The sequence below is a fragment of the Poecilia mexicana genome, unplaced genomic scaffold, assembly GCF_051168715.1.
Source record: "Poecilia mexicana isolate PSO_F unplaced genomic scaffold, ASM5116871v1 scaffold_15, whole genome shotgun sequence".
In the NCBI taxonomy this organism is placed as follows: domain Eukaryota; kingdom Metazoa; phylum Chordata; class Actinopteri; order Cyprinodontiformes; family Poeciliidae; genus Poecilia; species Poecilia mexicana.
In genome coordinates this window covers 23,099,436-23,123,539 of record NW_028263384.1, presented here as the reverse complement: position 1 = coordinate 23,123,539, position 24,104 = coordinate 23,099,436, and the positions used below count along the sequence as shown (strand labels likewise).

Sequence of the window (24,104 nt, the reverse complement as noted above, 5' to 3'; positions counted from 1 at the left end):
CTCAATTAAATAAGCTAATAAAATATGAATGAAAACCGAGTGGCTCATTTGATGACAATGAGCCACTCAGGCTGTAATCATAACTAAAAATCTTGGGATAATAATATCACATTTTTATGATGAGAAAACAAACCTGGAATATTGTATTTATCTACATAATGAGATAATGAAATATATTGTAAATACCATTTAATTAACATTGAATCCTGCTTTTAACCTAATGAGATAACTGACACAATGTAACTGTTCAAATAAAAATAAAAAACTTAAAATAATATAGTAAAACTGCTATCATGACAAAAACATGTTTGTGATCTTGATATCTGAAAACACTGAAACAAGAAAAATGTTATTCTTACAAAACAAGATAATTTTCTGTCATTACAAAACAAGGTCAGAATTGTGATATCTTCATATAGTGGGTATAGAAACTTATGTTGGCAAACAAGCTCAGGTTTTTGTTATCTCAAGTTGATAGTATAAACAACTCCTATACGTATAAGTATAGGATATGGCGCATGCACACATACAATGTTTTGAGCCTTTTAGTGCAAAGTTTTAGAGCTTTGAATGTTTAGAATACTCTAATCCACAAACATCATTAAAATAGTGAAACCAAATCACTCTTTTTTATGTTTGCCTGTTTAAAATGATCTGAAAGTCTGAATAAATGTGTAAGAATCTGGGTAGAGTCCAACTCAGCAAACTCAGACACTTCCAGCCATTACATTAGATGCCAGGAGAACGTCATGTCCAATCCTCCTCTACCTGGACTAATGGAAATACTGGGCTGTAAAATGACTCACATCTCTGTCCTTCCAGTGGACGGAGGCTGGACAGAGTGGGCAAAGTGGTCCGCCTGTGGGACAGAGTGCACCCACTGGCGCAGTCGCGAGTGCCAAGCCCCGCCGCCAATAAATGGAGGGAAGCACTGTAGCGGAAGCATGATGGAGAGCAAAAACTGCACTGAGGGCCTTTGTGCAAGAAGTAAGTTATTTTTTTTCTTTTTGAACTTTCTTGGTTTTTACATGAATGTGGATCAAAGTAGAACGTTTTTGGTACTAATGCGTCAATCTGAATTTTTGGTTGATTTTCTAGTCTTTGTTTATTGACCTTCCTGCAAAAAAAAAAAAAACATTATTTGAAAGAGCAGTTGCTGTAAGACGAGATTCTGCTGTTATGTTCCGTCAAAATTCACACTTCCTTACAAACTTAAGTTATTTGTTAGTTTGGTTTGCATAGCTGGGATTACTCAAATGTCTCTGTGTGTATTCCATGTAATAAGAAGATGCCTACTGTCAGTCCAAAATTTCCAAATAGCAACTTTTTACGTTCTTTTTTAGCTGTTATATTGCTCTCTCACACAGTCTAAATGAACTGAAGCCTTGTTTTACAAGGTTGTGGAAAATTCAAGACCCCTTTAACATTTCTGTGTCATCTTACTTCAAGCACTCAGAGTTTGCCATCTCAAAATGATCAGATAATTAAAACGTCACAACAAAACAAGCTTAAGGTCTCATCATCTCGAAATAATGGGGTAGAGATGATGTCGTTAGTTGAAAACAAACTTTCTAGCATCATGAAATTAAGTTCTTGTAAAACGTTTTTTTTGTTTGTTTTGTTTTGTTTTGGGGGGTTTTTGAGGGTGAACTTGCCAAAAGCTGAAGTTCACCTACCTTGAGATAGTGATAGACAGCGTGTGCAACACATTTTGAACACATCAGCAATTTCCTATTTAATTCAGTTTATTTATATATGGGCTGGCAACAGAGGTCATCCCTATGCACTTCAGAAGACAAACAGATCCAGTTCATATGCAGAAATATGTACGCAATTCAGTCCAATCGAACAAAAAGATTTAAAATTGATCCCCGTGATAAAACACTATGGTTTATTTTTCAAACCAGTACGAAGAAGAAACAGGAAGGAACCTCCAGCAGAGTCTTACTCAGTGTGAGTGACTATCTGTCTTAACTGGCTTTTAAGGAAATATAATTCTGAAGGTGCAATTGACATGAAATCATAACCAGATCTCAGTAACGACTCTTCCAGTCAACACATACAAATAAATCAGACTCCAGCTGCCCATAAATTAAGTTTTGTGTAATAAAATGGATTGACACATGAAAAGACAGTCACTGAACTTTATTTACTGCTTTGTAAAAAACTTATTTTCTAAATGACCGCTTCCAGTCGCCTTCTGTATGAAGGAACTAGTTGCCTGCATTGCTCAGGTTTGATCTTGATTCTTCCACAAATGAATAGGTCAAGGGTTTAGATGGAACATTTAGTCAGCTTTAGTTTCTTTCTTTGAAACCAGATGACAGTTTCTTTGACTTGTGTCAGGGATCAATGTGCTTTGGTTTCATTTTTTATCATCCTGGTGGATCACCACACATTTTTATCCTGGTGCCTTATAACCTCCAAAAACTGATTGTTATTGCATTCAGAGAATTTAATGTTGGTCTCATCTAACCAGACTGTTGCAGCAGATTTGTTTCCTTCAGCAGTGGAGTCTTGCATGGTGAGAAGGCAATGGAGGTTGAGTGCGTAACTTGTGGCTTGCTTTCTTTAAATTAGCGGTACCTGCTAATTCCAGGTGTTTCTGAAGCTCACTATAAGTGATTCTCCTTTTCACCCCTTTGTCTGAAATCTAGCAGGAGGCTCCTGATCTTCTTCTGTCAGCGATGCCATCAGTAATAAGGCTGTGAGGGTCTTCTGGGAGCTCACTGGTTTTGCCCATCATGAGACGTTCCTTTAGTGACACTTTGGTAATGAGAAACCTTTTTATAGGCAGTAGATTGGGACTGAATGTCTGATATTGATATTGATAAGAAGCAAAATTGCTTCCTAATTCCTGACAGATTTCAGCTGGTGTCATGTCTTACACAGAATTTAATTTGTGGATATATATATATAAACCTGTCACAATACACATTTAATTAATTAATCACATGAGGAATTAAAATGAGCCTGATCATTTCCATCCTGGTGATTACTGTTTTTTTAAAGGGCAATTTTGTATAAAGAGACGTCATAATCCATTTTATTTACGGTTTCTGTTGTTTATATTTCACTCGATTTGTGTTTTATTTTGGATATTTAAAATATCTTCTAATCCTAGAGTAAATATTTCTTTATAAAACTCAACACATTATTTAGAAATGGTCTTAGCACAACAATATTATTGTTTATCTCATTCGTTACTGGGAATATTTATCGTTGTTACCGACGTCTGGTCAGATTTTCAAGTCAAATGCACCTTCAGAAATATATATTTTCCTAGACAAGGTGTGGTGTGATCAGTACCTTTTTTTTTTTACCTGCTGTACTAAAAAGACTATTTCAGTCAGAGCCATAGGTGTCCATTCCCTGAGAGCATGTTTGGTGCTTCAGGTGACCGTTCATATGATAACTATAAAAAATCTCGCCTGCAGTGATTTCTTTGCTCTTAGTTCAGCGTTTTGTAAAGCAAAGCGCATTTCAAAGCTGTCTTTTTGTAAAAAGCAGTTTTCCAGGGGTGTTAGGCCACTAAAGCGCCGACGTTTCGAGAGATGAAAGCAAGACAGACAGATGATTCATGAGGAAAATGTTTAGCTTTATAAAAAAGAGAAGGCAACCGCTCCAGATCTAAAAAGCTCAACAAAAAAAAAAAAAAAAAAGGGGGAAGTGAAAAGGAAAACCGGTGCAAGTATGGGCTAAGAGAGCGGATCGAGTGGGAAGTGAGCATGACACGGCCAAGTCGAAAAATTAGCGCGGAGGAGAGCATATGAGAGTGAGTCAGACTCACTCTGACACCCAATGTGCTGCCCGTGACGAGCTGGGAAGAATCCAACCGACAGCGCATTCGCATCTCACAGCCGCACAACCAAAAAGACAGAGGGATGCATTCAATTCATAGACAAACTCACAAGAAAGTGACAAAACAATAAATCCAACCCAACAGAGAAAGTTCCCTAAAATTGTGAGCATTATTCATATTGCGAGATGGCGCGCACACTCAGAGCAGCTCTCTGCTTCAGATCTGTCAGACAAGCAAGCAAGTCCTGACAGAAAGAGGCTTCTTCACAGCTGATCTGTTCTCGTTCTGAGGAGGGAATCAGGAAGAAGCTCCCTGAGGTGGTTTTTACTTAAAGGGAACACACAAATCGCTGTTCTCCTGATCTGTAAATGTGTAACATGGCAGGCTGCAGGTGACATCTTGATTTCCCCCTGCATGTTTAAATGATTATTCCGCGGGTCACAAGCTGCTCTGATGAAATTCACATGATCAAATCACCAGCGCTCGGTCCCGCTTTTCCCCCTCGTCATAAATGTACAATGCTGTGAGACATCTCCACCCGTCGCGCTCATTACATCCCTGCTAGATTCTAATTGCTATTGGACGAAAGACGAACTCCAGGAAACCATTTGGTGCTTTGATGATGCTACAGAGGGAAAGTTATTTGATTTGAGATCTGCTAAGTGACACAATCCTGAAAGATGGGTTTGATATTCTTCCGACTGTTCAGTTATGATTCACGGTGGAAGTTACTGCTCCCATTGGGACAGATGTTGGGGGTATTTTTGTGGGATGAAGGTTATAATTTACCCTGCGGGGGATAGAGAGCGGTCTGCTTAGATCTATAGTGTCACTTACTTTGTAGCACACAAATACAAGTGTCATTTTTAAATAATTGATTATTACTTTTTTTTGCTCATAAATGAGGTTTTCTTCATTTCTAGTTTTCTACTGCATTAAATTATTGCATCTTTCATTTGCATAAATAGTTCATCCTTTTTATGTTTTTGTTCCCATTTCCTTACGTTCTGTTTTTGTTTCTTTTTTCTCTCGTTCTAACAGATAAAAAGGTCTCAATAGAACATGCGAGCCATCGTAAGTCCACCTTCCACACGACTTTGCTTTCCACTCTGTCTGTCTCCCTCTCCTTTACGTGTGTGAGCGAATGTGTGTCCATACACGTTGGGAATCTGAACGTGTGTGTCAGCATCTTCTGCGTCTTGTGTCAGCGCAGATGGTGCTTAGTGAAGACAGGCATCGTCTTCCTGTCCAGCAGAAAAGTTTGATGTTGTTTAGTCTGTTTGAAGCAGGCGTCCTACACAGTCTGGCAGCTTTTCATTTCATTCAGGAATTTTCCAGGCGTGAAAAAGTATGGGACAAGGAAATAGAGAATGGAGAAATGTTTGTTTCAAGATTTTATTTTGTATCTTATTCCATGTTCATCCACTCATTTGTTTATCCATCCGTCCACCTATCCATCCATCCATCCATCCATCCATCCATCCATCCATCCATCCATCCATCCATCCATCCATCCATCCATCCATCCATCCATCCATCCATCCATCCATCCATCCATCCATCCATCCATCCATCCATCCATCCATCCATCCATCCATCCACGTTCCGTTTTGTGTCTAATTATGTTCTGTTATAAAAGCCCTGAAACCTCCGGAGGTTTAAATCAGTAAAACGTGGACCGTGCTGAAACGTTGACCTGAACTTAATCACGTTTCCCTCCTTTACTCCCACACAGGGGTCAGAGTATTTTCTGGCATTAAAACACTTGACTTCTCAGTTCATCTGTGTGACTTGGTTTACATTCGAACTGATGGTAATTCCTCTGGCTTAATGCGATGTGGACTAAGGGGAGAGTAGCTGCAGCAACGCACCTAATTCGCTATTGTTCCATTTCTTGTAATAAGTGTGGACGGCTGTCGGATTCGGTTGAGTCGCGCCACGTGAGCAACGGGGCTCCCTTCTGCCAGCTCGCCTGCCTCCGGCTTTCTTCTCCTCCTGCTGAAGAGTCTTTGGCTATGCTTATCTCCCCTCCTCAACACACGTACAATGCCTCTCCACAAATCACAACCTTATCTTCCTCCTTCCTGTCCTTTTTGCCAAATTGCTTCTCATCTAGCCCTCTCAACCAGCCTGTCTTACGTCTTCTTGTTTTTTTTTTGTTTTGTTTTTTTTTTTCCTCCCGCCAACTTTGCTCCTTGTCTTCTTGACTCCTCTCTGCTGTGGTGTGACTGGCTCACGTGCGTCTGGTTCTGCCAGAGTTGGGGAGTCTGGGCTAAGCAGGCGGTGCACAGCCTACTGACCAGTCAAAACCAATCACCCAGCAGGGGAGGCTGAGCGAGCTCAACAGGGTGCAGGTGAAGCTGGGGCCAAATAACCCCCCCCTCTCCACCCTCCCACAGCCGACCTATGTTCGTGATTATTTTTGGGATGAGATGCGTCTCTTCTCGGTAGAAGGAGGCTGTTAATTAATGAGGTGATCTCTATTAACCCTTTTCTTTAAACTGAACATGGGGTGCATTTTAACGGTCAGCATGTTGTGAAGAAATGCATGAGAAGTTGTTGCCTGTCCGTGCAAAAATCTATAGCTGCTTGCAAACGTGTTTCAGCTCACAGCCACACTTACGGACACTAACATCAGAACGTTTTATTCAGATTTTATGTTATAAACCAGCACAAAACTGTGCAGTGGAGGACAACAACAGGTCTTTCTATTTATTCGACCAGTAGAAATCTGAAAAGTGTGGCATGGATTTGTATAATTGCACTTTGCACTAATCTGATGGCTGAGTAATCCATATACCAAATTAAAAACAGTAAACTTCATTGTTGTTGAGCTCATATGTCTGTTTATTCAATAATTTAGCAACTTTATTTTTTTTAAATTGTCGATATATGGTTTCTGATTAAAATGTGATAAATTACAATAAATGAACCACTAGTTTTGATCAAAAATTATTTTTTTAAAGGTTTCTGTGGCGTTTTTATGGATTGCACATAAGGTGACAAAGACAGACAGGAAATGTGGACAGAGAGAGAAGGGTCGAGAATGACGCACAGCAACAGTTTGGCCAGCTGAAGTCAAACCAAAGACTCTGGTGCTCGGGGTATTTCAGCCCATGTGGTTTACGCTCGGAGCATTCTGCCACCGGCCTGCACTGAGGACTGTTGATATCATCTGCAATCTGTTGTATTGTAAAATGTTTGGAGGCAGTCGGACTGAGATAGCGATGAGCAGAGATCGCTGCTGTCTGCTGGGGACACGAGGAGCGATTTCAGCAATCCATGATTTTATTCTTGCTTGTTAATTCAGAGGGAAAACGTTATACGATAGAAAATGGTTGCTAACAAAATCACAGGTGGTGCAGTAACTGGAGCTCTTACTTTTATTTATGTCATTCTATTATAACTTGTTTAGAGTTTGTGAATTTTTCTTTAGGAGCCGCTGACTTCGTCTTCACATGACTATTTTTTGATTAATAACTGGATAGTGAAAGGTGCTTAGTATGTTTTTTTTCTTTCTTTCTTTTTAAAGAATTTGAATCAGGAGAAACTAAAAATTTTGCCCCTTTAAGAATTCTGTGTAGAACAGACAAAGAATGTTTTTCATCTTAAATACAAAATGTAGTTTGGTTCTCTGAGGACGTTGTTCTCTTAGCAAATGGCATGTTTTAGTCCTTACCATTTTATGCTCCAGTTAACGATTATCTGATTACTAAATTAGTCGACTTCAGTAATCAATTAATTATTTCAGCCCTGTTTACTTTATCAAAGCTAATATTTTCTTCAGAGTCATTGTGTAGTTTCAGTAGGAACTCGAACAACTTGCTTTTTTTTTTTTTTTTTTTGAAGTATGTAGATAATAACATGATTTATCCCCGTCCTTGTTGCCTCATCTTACACTGTCTGCCTTTCCCCTGCAGCGTTGTCTCCTGGTATGGGTGTAGCGGTGTACACAGGCCTGGTAGTAGCCTTGCTGCTGACGGTGGTCATGGCTCTTGGTGTGGGTGTGCTGGCGTATCGCCGCCGATGTCGCCATCTCCACGGAGACATCACAGATTCTTCATCTGCTCTTACAGCAGCGTTTCATCCCGGCAACTACAAGCCTCCCAGACAGGGTGAGTTTGCACACATTACATCCATACAGGGCCATGGAGAAGTATTCACACACACACACACACACACACACACACACACACACACACACACACACACACACACACATTTTTCTTTCTTTTTTTTTGCATTTCAACTGTATTTTCAATACATCTTATTGTTGTTGTTGTTTTATTTGTTTTGATGATTTAAAAAATTGCTCAGTGGAAGGAGAATGATCCAACATTTCAAAACTTTAAAAAAAAAAAAAAATCTGAAAAGTGTGGCATGCATTTGCTTTTTGCCCTTTTGAGTTAAGAACTTGCAGAACCACCACAGTTGTAATTACAGCTGTAGGCTTTTGGAGTATTCTATACAGATTTACTAAAACAGCTCATTGATTGGATGGAGAACAGCAAATTCTTAATCATGCTTCTGGCGGCAGTTGATTTTGATGTATTTTATTGAGGAGCATCAAAGTTTTTACTTTACGAGCAAAACAACTTCACTTTGTGTCTTCTTTTTAGAAAATTGTGTTCATGTATTTCCACTAGGGCATTTAAACACATTAACCCCTTTTGATCAAACACAAAATCATCGTGTTCCGGTCTCCAAACCAGTCCAAGTACTTTAAGCACATTTCCACTGGACTCTGTATCACCAGTGAGCTCTACTCCATTCTCTTTCCACATGGCTTTCAGATCAGGTGAGTTGGTAACCCATTTGCAGAGGTTCATGCTTGCCTGAGAGAGAATGTACTTTGCTGCAGTTGTCATGTGAAGAGCATCCTGCACAGTAGGTGAGCTTGAAATAAAGTCATCTACATACATAGAGTCTCTGAGAGCCTGTACTGCCCTTGGCTGTTTTCTTTCAAATTGTTTGAGATGTTTTCTGATAGTGGCAGCAAGCAAGAATGGGCTGGGAGTTACTCCAAAAACAACTCTTTTCATCCTCAGGACACGCACCTCATTTTTCCAGTCCTTAGCTAAAGGTCTGTGCATCCACAAGAACCTGACAGCATCTCTGTCCTTTTCTGCTAGTGAGATTTGAAGAAAAGCCTTAGTTATATCAGCAGTAAATGCTATCTTGTGCAATCTGAACTTTATGAGCACATCTAGCAGGTTTGGGTTCAGGTTAGGTCCAGTGTACAGACAGTCGTTGAGGGATGGACTGTTTGCCTCATGTGAGGATGCATCAAATACCACTCTAAGTTTGGTTGTGGCCTTTTCTTCTCTTATTACAGCATGATGGGGCATATAATATTTCACAGTCTGTTGATTCATTTCTGGTTTTCCATCTGCAACCTCCTCACAGATACCATTTTGAAGATAGTCTTCTATTACATCGTTGTATCTGGCAAATAAATTTACATCAGTCTTCAGCTTTCTCGTTAGATTCTCAAAGCGTTTCTTCGCTACCCTGAAGTTGTCTGGAAGCTGGTCTTTGTCACATTGCCAGGGTAACTCAACTTGGTACCTTCCGTCTTCAAATGTTGTTGTTTGTTCAAAACGTTGCATAATTTCTGAGTCCTCTGGGCTTTCTGACTGTTTATTTACAATACCCAGGGACTCCACCTCCCAGAATGCATGCAACTGATTAGACAGCTGGGTGTCTTCGTTCAAACTAATGTGCATACACGTGGTGTCTGTAACACTGGAGGTAGTCACTGGTCCCTGTAAAGCCCATCCAAAGAGGGTTTCAACTGCCACTAATGAATCTGTAACCCTTTGGACCTTTCCAGTAACAGCCTGCCAGTAGTAATCTGCTCCAATTAACATCTGCAACTCTTGTTCATTAGCACCCTCTAGTGGAAAGTCTCCAAGCTGCAGTCCTCTTTTCTTAATCTCTGCTTGAATGGGCTCAGTTGGTACCTTTATGACAGCAGTGCACACCTCGGGGGTCTCTACAGCATCTATTTCGATTTTCCGTTCAGTGTTCCACACATTTTCAAGTTGAACTCTCACTATGTTGCGTTTTTCCACTACAGGACTGGTGGAACCAAAAACATGGAGGTTTAGTGTCTCTTGCCTCACAACTTGCAGTCCTAGGGCTCGGACAATGTCTCTGTGAACAAAACTACGCTGGCTACCTCCATCTAACAGACAGCGAGATATTTTTCTCTCCTTTGGTCCTACAGCCCATGCCTTAACCGTTTGGAGCAATACTGTGTTCTGAGTATTTGTCTTCACTTTGACTGAGCTGGTCAACGAAGACAACACAGCCTCTGCATTTCCACTATTGCTGGTACTGTCGACTTCTGGTTTAGCTTCAGATTGTTCACAAACTGACAAGTGGTGTTTTCGATTGCACTGTCTGCACAAAATCTTCACTCTGCAGTATTTCGCAATATGTTTCGGGCCCAGGCAGACAAAACACCGTCCAAGTCTTTTCAGTTTCTCCCTGCGTGCACTTATTGTAAAACCAGGACAGTTCTCTGGTTTGTGGTCATTACCGTCACAAAACACACAGGTTTGTGGCACGACGCTGGCTGTGTGCAAAGCAGTCGCTGATGGAATGCTCCACTTTCTAGGTTGATCACAGGCATAGGATGGCTTACCCACATGCTTGTGTTGTGGGCTCGGGCTCTTCAATGTGTGGCCTGGTCTAGTCAGCAGAAGCGCCCGTTCTCTGCTTTGCACTTCATTTTGCAGAAACTGAATCAATTCTGGGACTTTCCATTCGTTAGTTGAGTTTTGTTGCCGTGTATAAGCAAGTGCTATGTCTTCTGGAATAAGCTGTAGCAACACTGGACATAGGAGACAGCCGTAAGTATCACTTTGCACTCCAAGAGACTCCAAGCTGCGTATCTGGATCTCACATTCATCATAAAGGTGCCTCAAAGCTGCAACATCAGATGATCTTCTCACAGGTGTCAAGTTCAGCAATTTAGACATATGAGCACTTATCACAATATCCTTCCTTCCAAAACGATTCTGGAGTAACTCTATTGCAGCATCATAGTTGACATCTGTCATTGTCAGTCCTGCAATAGTCCGAGCAGCTGCTCCACTTAGGTAAGATCTCAGGTAAGTGAACTTGTCCGTCTTACTTAGTCCATCATTTCTGTGAATGGCTGATTCATACTGTGACCAGAATTCCTGCCATTGGCTTATTTCTCCATCATACTTGATTATCGTTAGTTTGGGCAGTTTAACCGTCTGTTTGGATTGTGATGAAAATGAGCCGTTGTTTACGTCACTCACACGCGCTCTTAGGGTGTCTGTAGCGGTCTCCTGCAATCCAATAACGTTGGTGGTGCGAACCTTCCAAATGAGAATCCGGTCCGTGTAATCCTGTGAGTTCGTTATCTCAGTGTCCAAGTCTTCAATTGACGTTTCATCTTCTATGCTCTTGTCCAAATCCAATAAAATTTCCTCCTTAGAAGATAAAACTGCCAGGAACTCACGCAGTCTATCCATATCGGGACTCTCTTTGCCCACCTCATCTTCTAGTCGAGTTAACAGCTTCGTCGTCGCTGTTCGGATAGTCGACCGTTTCCTCTTTAACCGCTCCAGTCCTTCCGTCATGTTGGCTGCTAAACTGAGCCTTAGCTTCACTTCGTTCAGAAAAATCAAAAAAATTCTTATTCCCGGGTTTCGGCACCAAAATGTAGCGGAGTAAAGCTTCTTCTCAAACAAGACGGAGGCTCGTATTTCCTTTACTGAACCCTTTTGTTCAGTATTTATTGAAGAGGAAAAAAAGGGCTTCAGCCGATAAAAACAGAACAACAGCAACAACAACTGCTCGTAACCAAGCAATAAAATCAACAAAGCAAGATAGTGACTAAACAGTAACAGATCCTTAAGCATTCTTCAAAATAAAAGACTTCCTCTATTCAAATAAATCATGTCTTACACTGAAATATATTTCACTTCGCCTTTGTAATTGTATACAATCATATTCAATATAATAATAATAATCATCATGTAAATTATGCTTAACATATAATTGTAATCAGTCACTTATCATGCAAATATACTGAACAACATAAGTGTAAAAAAGTCACAACACAGCTCATTGATTGGATGGAGAACAGCAAATTCTTAATCATGCTTCTGGCGGCAGTTGATTTTGATGTATTTTATTGAGGAGCATCAAAGTTTTTACTTTACGAGCAAAACAACTTCACTTTGTGTCTTCTTTTTAGAAAATTGTGTTCATGTATTTCCACTAGGGCATTTAAACACAAACACACTAGATTTACTTTGACAAAATAATTACAATTTATTTGCAAAAAATAAAAACATAAACTCCTGACTTTGCGTGACAAACACCACATTTGAGCTACAGTTTTAACAGAAATATTAGAAAGGACCTGGTGTTGCATATTAATATTCAGTTCCTTGAACTTGAACACTGTATCTGCAAATAAATAAAACTCCAATGACATTCACTGAAATTTAGTGTTTTATTGTGACAATATATGACGTTAAAGGAGTATTAATGCTTTTGATAGGCACTCAGTGAACTTTTTGGTTTTGAACATTATGGATGTAACTTTCTATATTCTTCTTGCTATTCTTTTCAAAGAAGCACCTCTTATATTTCACCATCACATTACTATATATAATCCTGCTATGAATCAGCTCCCATGTACCATTACCTCCTCTCAGTCAAGTCTGGATCCCTTTCTTAATGCATGACATTTTTCACACTTTAAGCATTTATCAGAGTGTCTTTTCTCCTGCTCTGGCTATCAAATATTAATTAGCAACATTAATCCATTTTATTCGCCTCACTGTGAGCACTCTTAGCCCCGCCTGTGTCATTTCCAGTCCTAAAAGCCCCATTTTTACCCCTATGTTTGCAGATAATCCTCTGCACCCCTCGGCTCCTCCGGATCTGACAGCGACAGCCGGTGCTTTCCGCGGACCGCTCTTCTCGCTGCCTCAGGGCATCAACGACAGCCCGCACAAAATCCCCATGACCACCTCCCCCCTGCTGGACCCGCTCCCCAGTCTCAAAATCAAGGTGTACAACTCGTCCACTCTGTCCTCCCTGGAGCTCCCGGCTGACATGGGTGTTGGCGACGGCGAGATTCTGAGCCTGAAGTCGGTGGGCACCGTGGGCCGAGAGCGAGAGTTTCACAGCCACACGCTGTCCAGAGAGCCGGGGCTGAGCACCAGCGCCACGCTGGGGCATCTGGGCGGACGGCTTACCATCCCCAACACGGGTAAAACTCCTTCCAAGAAAGACTAGCCAATGTCAGGCGATGTTGATTACAGATTAAACAAGTCGGCACGTCTTCTCCCAAAGGTGTGAGCCTGCTGGTCCCGCCTGGCACAATCCCTCAGGGGAAGTTCTATGAGATGTACCTCATTATTAACAAGTGGGACAAAACAACGTGAGTGTCCTTCATCTTTATTCCTTTTCTTCCCCACCCTCCTTCAGCAGCCGCAGGGCAGCATAGACCTTTCTCTCACCTCAATCAGTAACTTCTCCGATGCGAGGCTTGCTGCCGTGAAAAAAAAAAAAAAAAAAGTCCTTTTGGAGTCTCTTTTCCCGAGGTCAGAAATTTGAGCGAATTCCAAGCTGTTCAGGCAATTAGCTTTTAATAAATGAAGTGTGGCAATTCGTTGCAAACATGTACGTGTTGGCGGTTTTGCAGGTTACCCTCAGAGGGGAGCCAGACTGTGCTAAGTCCCGTGGTGAGCTGTGGTCCGTCAAGTATGCTGCTGAACCGGCCTGTTGTCCTGACGCTTCCCCACTGCGCTCAGCTGGACACGCCCATGCCCGACTGGACCCTCACGCTCAAAACGCAAACGCACCAGGGAGCATGGGAGGTAAGTCATCCCTAAGCTGTTTTCAGATCGTTTATTTTACAATTAAGTCAAACTCCACTCGCCGTTTCCAGGAGGTGCTGACGGTCGGGGAGGAGACTTTGTCGTCTCCTTGCTACCTGCAGCTGGAGGAGGAATGCTGCCATGTCCTCATGGAGCAGCTGGGAACGTACGGCCTGGTGGGCCAGTCCTGCCCTCCGCGGCCGGCCTGCAAGCGCCTGCAGCTGGCTCTGTTCGCTCCCCGCGCGCCATGCCTCTCCCTGGACTACAGCCTGCGCATCTACTGCATCCACGACACGCCACACGCGCTCAAGGTGCCGCTCCGACTTTCCCATTTTGCCCTCCGCAGCATATAAAAGCTCTGCAGGCCTCGCTTGCCTTAGTATTCGTTGCCTTTAAGAAAATATCAAATATTTTGTAGATTAAAGGGAATAAAGAACCTTTTGTGTGCATCCTGTTAGATCTAAAGAAAATGATTGTACCTAAAGTCAAAATGTTAGTGGTGCTGTGAAGGTCTGGAGTTGCTCTGCTGCCTCAGGACCTGGATGACTTGCTGTAATCGATGGAAGCGTCGTTCCGCTCTCTGAAGGAGAACCTCTGGGCATCACTTTGTGAGCTCAAGCACATTAGGGTTATTAGTATGATTGATTAAATGGGAAAAAGAAATAACAAAAGGCTTTATTATACGCTGACCTTTCAAAACTGTGAATATAATTTTTTGAATTCACTTGATTGTTAAAAGTGCTTTTAAATAGGCACATAAAACACTAAGACGCTGTTTCATACCACGGCGGCCGCTTTGTAGCTGTATCCTGTCTGTGATTGCCGGTGCTGGTTTGCATTCAAGTCTTAAATTAGGTGATGAGTTCAAAACCATTGTAAAGGTCCACTTTCAGAATATCTAATTGCTTTCATGGCTCACATTTCTGGTGTTATTGTCTCCTGCACTGTCTCTAATGAACTCCACGTCAGAAGAAATCTCCTTCTGCATGATCTCATCTGTACTGCTTCACTAACTCGGCTTCTCTGTGTTTGAGAAAATTCTTCTAACCTTTTATTTTCCTCTCTGCTGAAGCCTTCTGAAAGCCTGTCTCACCAATCCCAGCTATTTGCAGCCAAGATGCTCTTTGAGTAACTTTTATCTGCGGAAAGCTTTTTTCTAAGCCACATGGGACGCTTAAAATTAATGTTCAGGTTTGACTGTCTCTAGAAGAGCTAAAGTTGCGCTAATGTTTCTTCATTGCGCTCTTAATGGTTTCTTCATGGAATATATATATGTTCATAAAAGTGGATTAAAACAAACACAGTAGTGTAACTCAGATTGATTTAATTCATATTCAATTATTTTGAATAAAGTTTGGTCCAATGATCATCAGTTACTTGCAGTTCCAATTATAAAACATACGCTACACTCAAATTCAGTTAATCTTTTATTCCTAATAATCAAGTCGCATGGAGTCGCTTATATTGATCCACATTGAAAGTGAACGACTTCCTTCTAATACGAAGAAACATTTAGCAGAATCAGGTTTAACGCATGTGATAATCTGCCCCTACTGGCTTGAGACATAAAAAGAGCAGAAGGCAGGAAAAAAAACACTCGAAAACGGCCCAGAAGATCGTTCTGTGTAAAAGACAATGTAAAAGGTTGAAGGTATCAGGAGCACCTTAAAAAGTTTCATCGAGAAAAAAGACAGCTAAACACGGAGGCACAGGAACAGGGACACTTTCTAAAGCTCAAAATATTCATCCAGATTCTTGGAGTTTTGAAGAGCAAACTAACACAAGAATTCACTGTTTGTTTATTGCTAAAGCATCTACTGTTACTATAAGAAAATAGTTCATTTTTCTCTCTTTCAAGTGTTTCATTAAGTTTCCACCCCTTCTGAGCAGTGATTTCTGTTTAGAGGGGAAAACAGAGCGAGTTCTAATAATTAATGGCAGAAAATAGTATGTCTGCCAATGACTCAGACCGAGAGAAAGAGACAGAAGCACTCAGTAAAGATTACTTTGTAAGATAGGAAAATGCAAAGGCATCTTTCATAGTTAAAGGCACCAGAAGCTTGTCAATAAATCCATCTAGAATATAGAGACAGCTACAAACAGAAGCACTGAAGTTCTGTAGATCAAAATACTCATCTGGGTTCTTGGAGTGTTACAGTCAAACCCAGGAACTCCAGATCTTGAGGGCTGGTGTTCTGCAAGCTATACGTGTGTCTGTGGTCCAACAAATGTTTAAAATTTCCTCTGCCAGTTGACAGATTTGCATGCCAACGATTTAGTCAAGGAAAAGTGTGTTGAGGCAGAAAAATATCTATGCAGAACATCGTTCCTCCAGGACTGAAGTAGCCAAAGTTAACACAAAGTTAATAGTATCAGTTGGACCCATGGAGAAAAGAGGCAGCTAAGGAAGAGAAGGAAAACTGAATGGATCACCTAACAATTAATTGCACCAACAATTGCAAATACTGCATAAAAGTAGAGAAGCTCCCTTTGGTTAAATAAGGGTAGAAATTTACATTCAACATATGTTGTATAAAATTTACTTTAAAAGTCTCAAACAATAAAACAAAAGTCATAAAGGGTCAAAATATGGATGCATGCCTCTGAATAATAATAAAAGCTAATATAACTTATTTCCATAGTGGCTCTTGGCAATAGTGGCACATGGCCTCTGTCAGTCTTTCTCCAGCTATGCATCCAAATTAAATTTCAGCACATTAATATTAAACCTTCAAATCCCTCAAGAAACAACAGAGCAGTAGAGTAGAAAAATAATACAAACTTCGTTCTAAAAACGAGGAGAACAACAAACTGAACTCTGAGCAGGTAAATATTCAAATATAGTCAGTTTTCTATAAAATGCTCACCAAAGAAACACAAGATTAAAGTTTGCCTAGCTTTTATAATTCAAAAACAAAATCCTACCAAGTATTTTTAGTCTTGTAGTGCAAATATCTCAATACACTTGAAGTAAGGCAAAAGATAACTTATTAGTAACTTTTCTGCAAGACATGGGAGCTTGTTTTAATTAAGAAAGTAATTCCTTGATTTTGATGGAAAAAATTTTAGTTCCACTGACAGATCATTTCTCTCATATCAAGAAATATTCCACATGTTAGAGAGAGTTATATTTGCACTAGAAATCGACAAAAGATACTTGGTAATTTTTTGTTCTGTTTTTTGCACCAGTCTGCACTTTCTGTTCCTGCATCCTACAAACTTTGCATTTACATTTAAGCGAAACATTTTTCAAAACTCGAAAGTCAGCATTTTCCTAATTGGGTATGCTTTCTGTCTGTCTGTCTGTATGCAGGAAGTCCTGGATCTGGAGAGGAGCCTGGGTGGAGTTTTACTAGAAGACCCGAAGCCGCTGTTCTTCAAAGACAGCTACCACAACCTCCGCCTGTCCATCCACGACATTCCTCACAATCACTGGAGGAGCAAACTTCTGGCCAAGTACCAGGTGCTTCACCAAAACATTCTGCATTCATTTTGGATCATCTCTTCATGAGACAAATAAAGCTCTGTCATTTGATTTTGCAACTAAAACGTTATTTGTAAGTCTAAACTGAATCTTCCTGTTATTTTTTTGTTAATAATAGAAAAAAAGTCTATGAAAAACAATTAAATATTAATGATTAAAAATGGCACAAAAGCAGAAAGCACTGATTGTAAATTTTGTGAGCAAATATTAAATTTGAAGAGTTTTTCTTATCAGAGAAAATATTCTGTGGGGCTTCTTTCAGCGCTGCTGTAAACATCGTGCCTCTCCACTGACTAGATACTGCAGAAATAAGATTACAGTCTGAATCTGTTCAGAATAAACAAACAGGAAAGCTGATAGCGGTCCTAATTTATGGGCTTTGTGCGCTTGAAATAAATCGCAATCAGACAGTTGTAGGAAACATATGCTCCTTGAATAGAAACCAGATGCTCCTGTGGATGATTCTGTGCAGTAGAAGGTTTGAAACACGCGTCTTTGCGCGGCAGGAGATCCCTTTCTATCACATTTGGAGCGGCAGCCAGAGACCTTTACACTGCACCTTCAGCCTGGAGCGAGCCAGCCTGGCCGTGTCGCAGCTCGCCTGCAAGATCTGCGTCCGGCAGGTGGAAGGGGAGGGACAGATATTCCAGCTGCACACGGACATCCAGGAGGTAATGTTTACGACACAGATCCTCAGCTGCACTGACGCTCACGTGTTTACACCGCGGTTAATCTGAACTCCTCTGTCAAAACAGACTCTCCCACCTCACTCACCACTCCCGTCGGGAAGCACCTGCCTGCCTTCCTCTCAGGTGGGACCTTATGCCTTTCGCCTGCCCGACTCCATCCGACAGAAGATCTGCGCCAGCTTGGACGCGCCCAGCGCTCGAGGGTGCGACTGGAGACTTCTGGCTCGCAGTCTGGGCTTTGACAGGTCAGATCCATCTCACATGTTCGTGTCTGGGTGAGATGGTTTATACATGATGGATATTTGCTGTCAAGAGAAAGTTTCACCAGCAGTTTGGAAGGAAGGAAAAGAAATCTGTGTAAAGACTTTTCCATCTCAAAAATGGCACGAAAACCAGAGCAGCAAATTCACAGAGCTCTGTGTATGAACCACATTTGTGCAAACCATATTTTGTGCAGCTCACTAAAATAAAGTACACAGTTACTACTGTTAATGAAAATCCCATTTGACCTGAAAGATTTGAGAAGAAAAATGTGCGTATTTTCAATTCAGAATACAAATGTTTTAAAACAAACAACGTTTCACATAGAGAGAGCTACAAACTAGATTTCTTTCCAGTATAATCTAATGTTGCTCTTTATGTTATGAGAACAGCCTTTGTCAAGACATTAAGCTCTCTGTTCAAAACTATTTTCCTCAACTCCTTATTCCAGGTTGCATCTTCTCTGATTGGGGCTGGAGAGGAAAACAGCTGCAAACTGTCAGAAAAAGAAAAATAGAGCCGATTTTTGTTCATCTGCTGGATTTGATGAATGTGTTTGTGCCTGTATGTCTTGAGTGTAATCTGCATTGTAAATCTGGTTCAGAAATTAAATGCATAATGTGCGAAAGATCTGTGAACAACTGGCATTACTTAGTTTTACTTTAGTAGACTACATGCTCTCAGGACGAATAAAAATGATATTCAATATAAAAATGTCAGGCTGCAGAGATTTATGTCCATCTGTGGTACACTGTATGGACTCTGGGCTCCTTTTACTGCATCAGTGGCGAGGAGGTGATCAGCCTGTGGCTCTGCCTAGCTATAGAGGAAGCCCTGATTGCTTTGAATGGACATGTGCAAAGTTCTGTTTGGGAATATCCAATAAATTATCCCAGTAAAAGAGTGTTTAAAACATCTTTAAACTTTCCCAGAGAAACCAAAGCATTATGATTTAGTTTTCCCTAAAAATGACCAACATAAGAGGATGCAATCCTACCAAGTTCAGAAGAAAAAGAACTGTAGTTTTTCCTTCCACTCTATTTTCTAATCCTAGAACAGCCTGTCTCTTTTTCAATGACCGTGTTGTGTTGTGCCCTCCTTGTGGAGTTTTTTATTGGCTGTATTCTGGACAACTGTTATGTTTGCTGTCTTCTCCATGGTTGTGTTGATCATAATGTAACATTCCTGTATTAAAACATCTTTCTGTTGCTCTTTGGTGAGAACGAGTTTTTTTTTTTTTTTCATAACCCATAATCATTGAAGTGTACCTGGATATAATATATGGTAACGTTTTAATTTTCACCAACTAAAACATAGACATCTGTGTTTGTACCTAAATTTCCAAAGACATAAGAAATTTCTTAACCTGTGATTTTGTTGTTTTTTTTTTGTTTTTTTTTTAAAGATAGAACAGGAGTTTTAATTGTTACTGCTATGATGTTTTTAGAAATTAAGTTTGCGTGTCTTCTCTCAACATGTCCTCTCCTCCGTCGCAGGTATTTGAACTACTTCGCCACAAAGCCCAGCCCCACAGGTGTTCTGCTGGACTTATGGGAAGCGTGTCACCAAGGTGACGCAGACCTGGTCTCTCTGGCGACGGCTCTGGAGGAGATGGGCAAAAGTGAAGTGCTGGTTGTCATGACAACAGATGGGGATTGTTGATTGACCAAGATACACAAGACCAAGCAAGACATTTTAGGACTTTTGTTTCGGGAGGGGGTTCGTTCCACCGCAGTGATGAAAATGAGAATCCTTGCCCATGAATATGCACACGCTGACACAGATCTTTCATCAGCAGAGCGTTTTGGTTGTACTACCCACTCTTTTGCTGAGTCCTGACCAGCCATTGTAGCTGCATATGAACCATAACCCGTCCCCATGTGTGCCGTCCAACTGCCAGCCTGATTCAGCCTCAGCTCTCCAAAGCAATATTGGATTTGCAAGATGGAAAACCGTTCTGGGCGCACCCACTTGAACAAATGCTGCAAAGTCTACCAAGATTGTGATGTAACGTGTTAATAAGTGCTGAAAATTACATTATTCTTACATATTTAATAACATTGTTTTAAATTAAGCTACAGAAATCCATTTAGTCAACACGCAGCTAACTGCTGACACGGGATTCTTTCAGTAGCAGCATGGAAGTGCATGATTTAATGATTCAACACCATCTCATCTCATGGTACAGGGTTTTGTTTTCTTCATTCTCATTCAAAGTAGGCCGTGACTGACAGGCTGCACCAACCTGCCTGCAGCCGTACACATCCACACGCACGCGCGTGCGCTCCCCAAAATACATACACACATGGACAAAGTGGTCGTTAATCGACTCGAAAACAGGCAGGCGAAGAATTCTCGTCTTACGGACAGATAAGAATCGGATCCTGAAGGTTTCAGTCATATTGCTTCTGGCTGGAAAAGGGAGGGGGAAAAAACGGTCTGCCTCTCTTTAACGGTGGGAGATTAAATTGCAAAGTTTGTTTCAGGATTGGCAGATAACTAGACTGACTCTTTTTATTGTCCCAACAAACGCCTCAAAGCCTTGGCATATCGCTCCGACTCACCGGGGTGTTTCTCTTTCATGTTTCCTCGCGTTCCTCCATCGCTCTGCTACGCTCCCTATCTGCTGAAAATAAACTGAATCATCCCTTAAAAGTTTCCTTTGGGGAACGCTTTTTAATTTATTATCCATATTTGTGGATTGCATTTTTTTTGTTTGTTTGTTTTTTTTTATTCTTACTGACTGAGTTATCATATAGGACCTGTTTTACCATTTGTGCTTCTTTAGGCTACTGAGCTGCTCTTGATTATTGTATTTTCATTCTACAGCGAAGTGAATAGATGGTGGTTATTGGTAGGAAAAATAATTATATTTTTTATTTTGTGCACCGATTCAAAATGTTAACATTTCCAGTGCCTTGCAAAAGTATTGACACCCGTTGAATTTTTTTCCACATTTTCCCAGCCACAAGATAGATCGTTTTCAAAAGTTTTAACACATAAGAATTTGTGAAAATGTGCCATGCATCTGTGCTCAACCCTCTTTACTCTGATATTCAAATCAACCAAAATTCGGCTTTCTAACTACCCTGGGAGGCCAGGCAAGGAGAGGCAGTCAACATGCCCATGTTAACTTGGGAGGAGCTACACAGATCCTCTGCTCAGGTGGGACAATAAGTTCACAGAAAACCATATTTTATGGGTGAGGAGCAACTGAAAGGCATTTCTGATAGAAACTTATGAGAAATTCCATTAAAGGTTTGTCACAAACCATATAGCAAACAAGTAAAATTAGATTATTTTGGTCAGATATGGAAAACTGTGTGGCAGAAAATTAATGCTGCACATCCCACCATCCCCGTGATGGAACATGGTGGTGGCAGCATCATTCTACAGGGGTGGCTTTCTTCAGCATGACCAGAAAACTGGTCAGAGTGGATTGGAAGATGGATCTGTTCGCAACTAACCCTGAGCATAACACCAGAGCTTGTTTAGAGTTAAAACTTACTCATGTGTTAGATTTTGCTCTCTGTTTAACTTAACTTGGCTTTGGATATTTTGCACAGAGGAGTGGGCAAATATTCCAGTTTGTAGGTGTGCAGAGCTGGTCGAGACATCCCTCCAAACAATTTGTAAAAAAAAAACCTTTGAAAATCACATATCCTTTTTGTCGTTCTTCACAATAATGTCTATAAGACATAATTCCCAATACAATATACTGATGTCTATGGTTTTTACATGACAAAATTGGGGATCATTCAAGGTGGATGAGTACTTTTGCGAGGCATCATAATATATAGGACCCCTGCTTTGCTGCGTCTGAAAAAGAGACGATTATAGAATAAATTAGCCTTACCTGAAATCAATTTGGCAGCAAGGGACCATATATGTTAATTTACCGCAACACAAGCTTAATTATGTCTTGTAAGACATTCTATCCTCCTTTATGTCACAGTGATGGCTTATTGACGATCTTTCTCCTGAGCTGCCTGCTCTGTGGTTAGGCTCCTCGAGCTATTTGTATTATCAGTATTGATCGATCAGTTATTGTTAGATGAGAAAATGAAATTTCATCCTCCACAGATTTAGTTTTTTCCTTTCTCTTTTGTGTCTCCAAGAAAGGAGAAGCAAGTGTTTATAGTTTTAAAAAGACAGAAACCAAAACAGCGCCAGTATCCCTCCTCTTCAGCTGTGAGTCATGCAAACTGTTTTGTGTGAATGAAGTGAGCCTGCGTGAATAAATGCATTTGTGGGGGCAGATTGGTGTTCACAAACAAAAAAAAAAATGTATACATCATTTGGAGCTGTCATTTCTCTCTGTAAGTGCTATGCAAGTACAAAGGAAAAGTGAAGCATTTCCAACTTCTTTTGTTTCCTCCAAGAGTATTTCTATTTTTACAGATCACAGCATTCATAGGGTTTTTGATTTTTGTATCCTGAAGTGGTCCAACGGTGATTTAGTTTTCTTCTTTTCCGGGGCGGTGGGAGGGGATGCTAATCTTGCTCAAAAATTTCTCCGTCTGGACTGGAAGAGTTGGATCACTCGCCTCACCGAGGATGCCATAAATGACGAAAAACAAAAAACAGAGTGGTGCAACGGGCTCAGGACGAGCCGTGGCTTACATGGTGAGGCCATGCCCTGCAGGTCTTCACCAGACTGCAGCCGGTTCAGTGAGCACCGCGGGATGTTTCTCTTTTCGCCGTTCTTGTTGCAGAAACCCCCTTGCTCATGACTTTACAGTGTTGGTTTTTTTTGCGTGCAGATCTCTCTGTGTCCGCTGGATTGCTGACCGTAATCGCTGGAGTTGCTAAAGCTGAACGTGATTGGTCAGCTCACTTGAAGGAGACAAACTGCCTTTGTTCAAATATTCAGACATTTTTACAGAAAATCTAAATGGGTTCAGTGACATTATTTTGTCTCTGTGAAGTACCAATTGTAAATACCTGTCTAGCCTTCTTACTTGTAACTAAATATAATTTTTATGCAATAAATTATATTTCTTAGATTTACATGGATATGTGTTTTGTCCTTTTTTTTTCTTTAGTTCCATTATACATATATATTTGACTTCAAATAAAACATTAGAAAAATCCCTTTGAATGCTTCTCAAATGGTTCTATTGGACAAAATGACTCCTAAATGGCATCTGTTGCGTCAATTACACCCCATTTTAACTGAAAATGCGAAGGAGCTCAACCTGCACCACTTTGCTTCACACCTCACCGACAAATTCCCTTTAGGTCCATTTAGCTTCGAAGGCTTTTAACAGGCAGGCCGACGGGTCCTCACATTAACAGGTCTTGGAGACACTAATAGTGCCCTTCAAGGACTGACTTGGGCATTTACATCAAGGGTTCTAACCTCAGTCCTTCTATGACTGCAGCATGTGTGGGGAATTGTTGGATTATTCCATTTTGTCAGAAATAAATATCCCATTTTTACTGATTGTGCACCTGGATGTGGCCTCAAAAGCCTAGCAACACTTGGCACCTGTTGTATTAATTATTGCACTGCTAATTGGGAGCTGCCTTGACAGCCAATGCACAAATGAAGCGGGTCTTTAGTAATATCTAAAACGCTGCCTTCATTCTTCACACAACTTAATTGTGTGAAGTGGAAAAACAGACCTGCACCATACAACCTGCTGCATGTATGGTGCTGTGAAAACGTATTCGCCTGCTTGAAGATTTCTTATTTGTATCAAAATTGAATGTTTTAAATCATTAAAAAAATATCAGGCAAAAGTAAGTAGAGTAAAGACAAATGATTATTTAATTTATTAAAGGGGATAAAAGACGTCCAAGCCAAGCTCAACCTATGTGAAAAATTCTCAATGAGATTTTTACTTCACAGTGGAGAAATTTTGTCTCACTCCTCTTTCCATAATTGTTTTGATTTTACTTAATTAGAAGGTTTCCAAGCAACAAGCCTGTTTAAGGCTATGCCACACCATTTTAATCAGATTCATGTGCAGTCTGACTAGAGGACAGAA

The 24,104-nt window shown here is 40.7% G+C and overlaps 1 protein-coding gene across 1 annotated transcript in view; it reads left to right on the top strand.

Moving 5' to 3' along the window:
• The window catches only part of unc5b (unc-5 netrin receptor B), a 79,101-nt gene extending 55,980 nt beyond the window's left edge, over nt 1-23,121 (top strand). Inside the window, exons 7-17 of the mRNA XM_015010436.2 lie at nt 823-987; nt 4,844-4,876; nt 7,723-7,917; nt 12,705-13,067; nt 13,151-13,238; nt 13,503-13,677; nt 13,749-13,988; nt 16,991-17,140; nt 17,668-17,832; nt 17,917-18,095; nt 19,608-23,121. Of these exons, the coding sequence (XP_014865922.2) occupies nt 823-987; nt 4,844-4,876; nt 7,723-7,917; nt 12,705-13,067; nt 13,151-13,238; nt 13,503-13,677; nt 13,749-13,988; nt 16,991-17,140; nt 17,668-17,832; nt 17,917-18,095; nt 19,608-19,773 (1,919 nt within the window). The 3' untranslated portion in view covers nt 19,774-23,121. The remainder of the gene's footprint in view (nt 1-822; nt 988-4,843; nt 4,877-7,722; nt 7,918-12,704; nt 13,068-13,150; nt 13,239-13,502; nt 13,678-13,748; nt 13,989-16,990; nt 17,141-17,667; nt 17,833-17,916; nt 18,096-19,607) is intronic.
• Nucleotides 23,122-24,104: the final 983 nt, after the last annotated feature.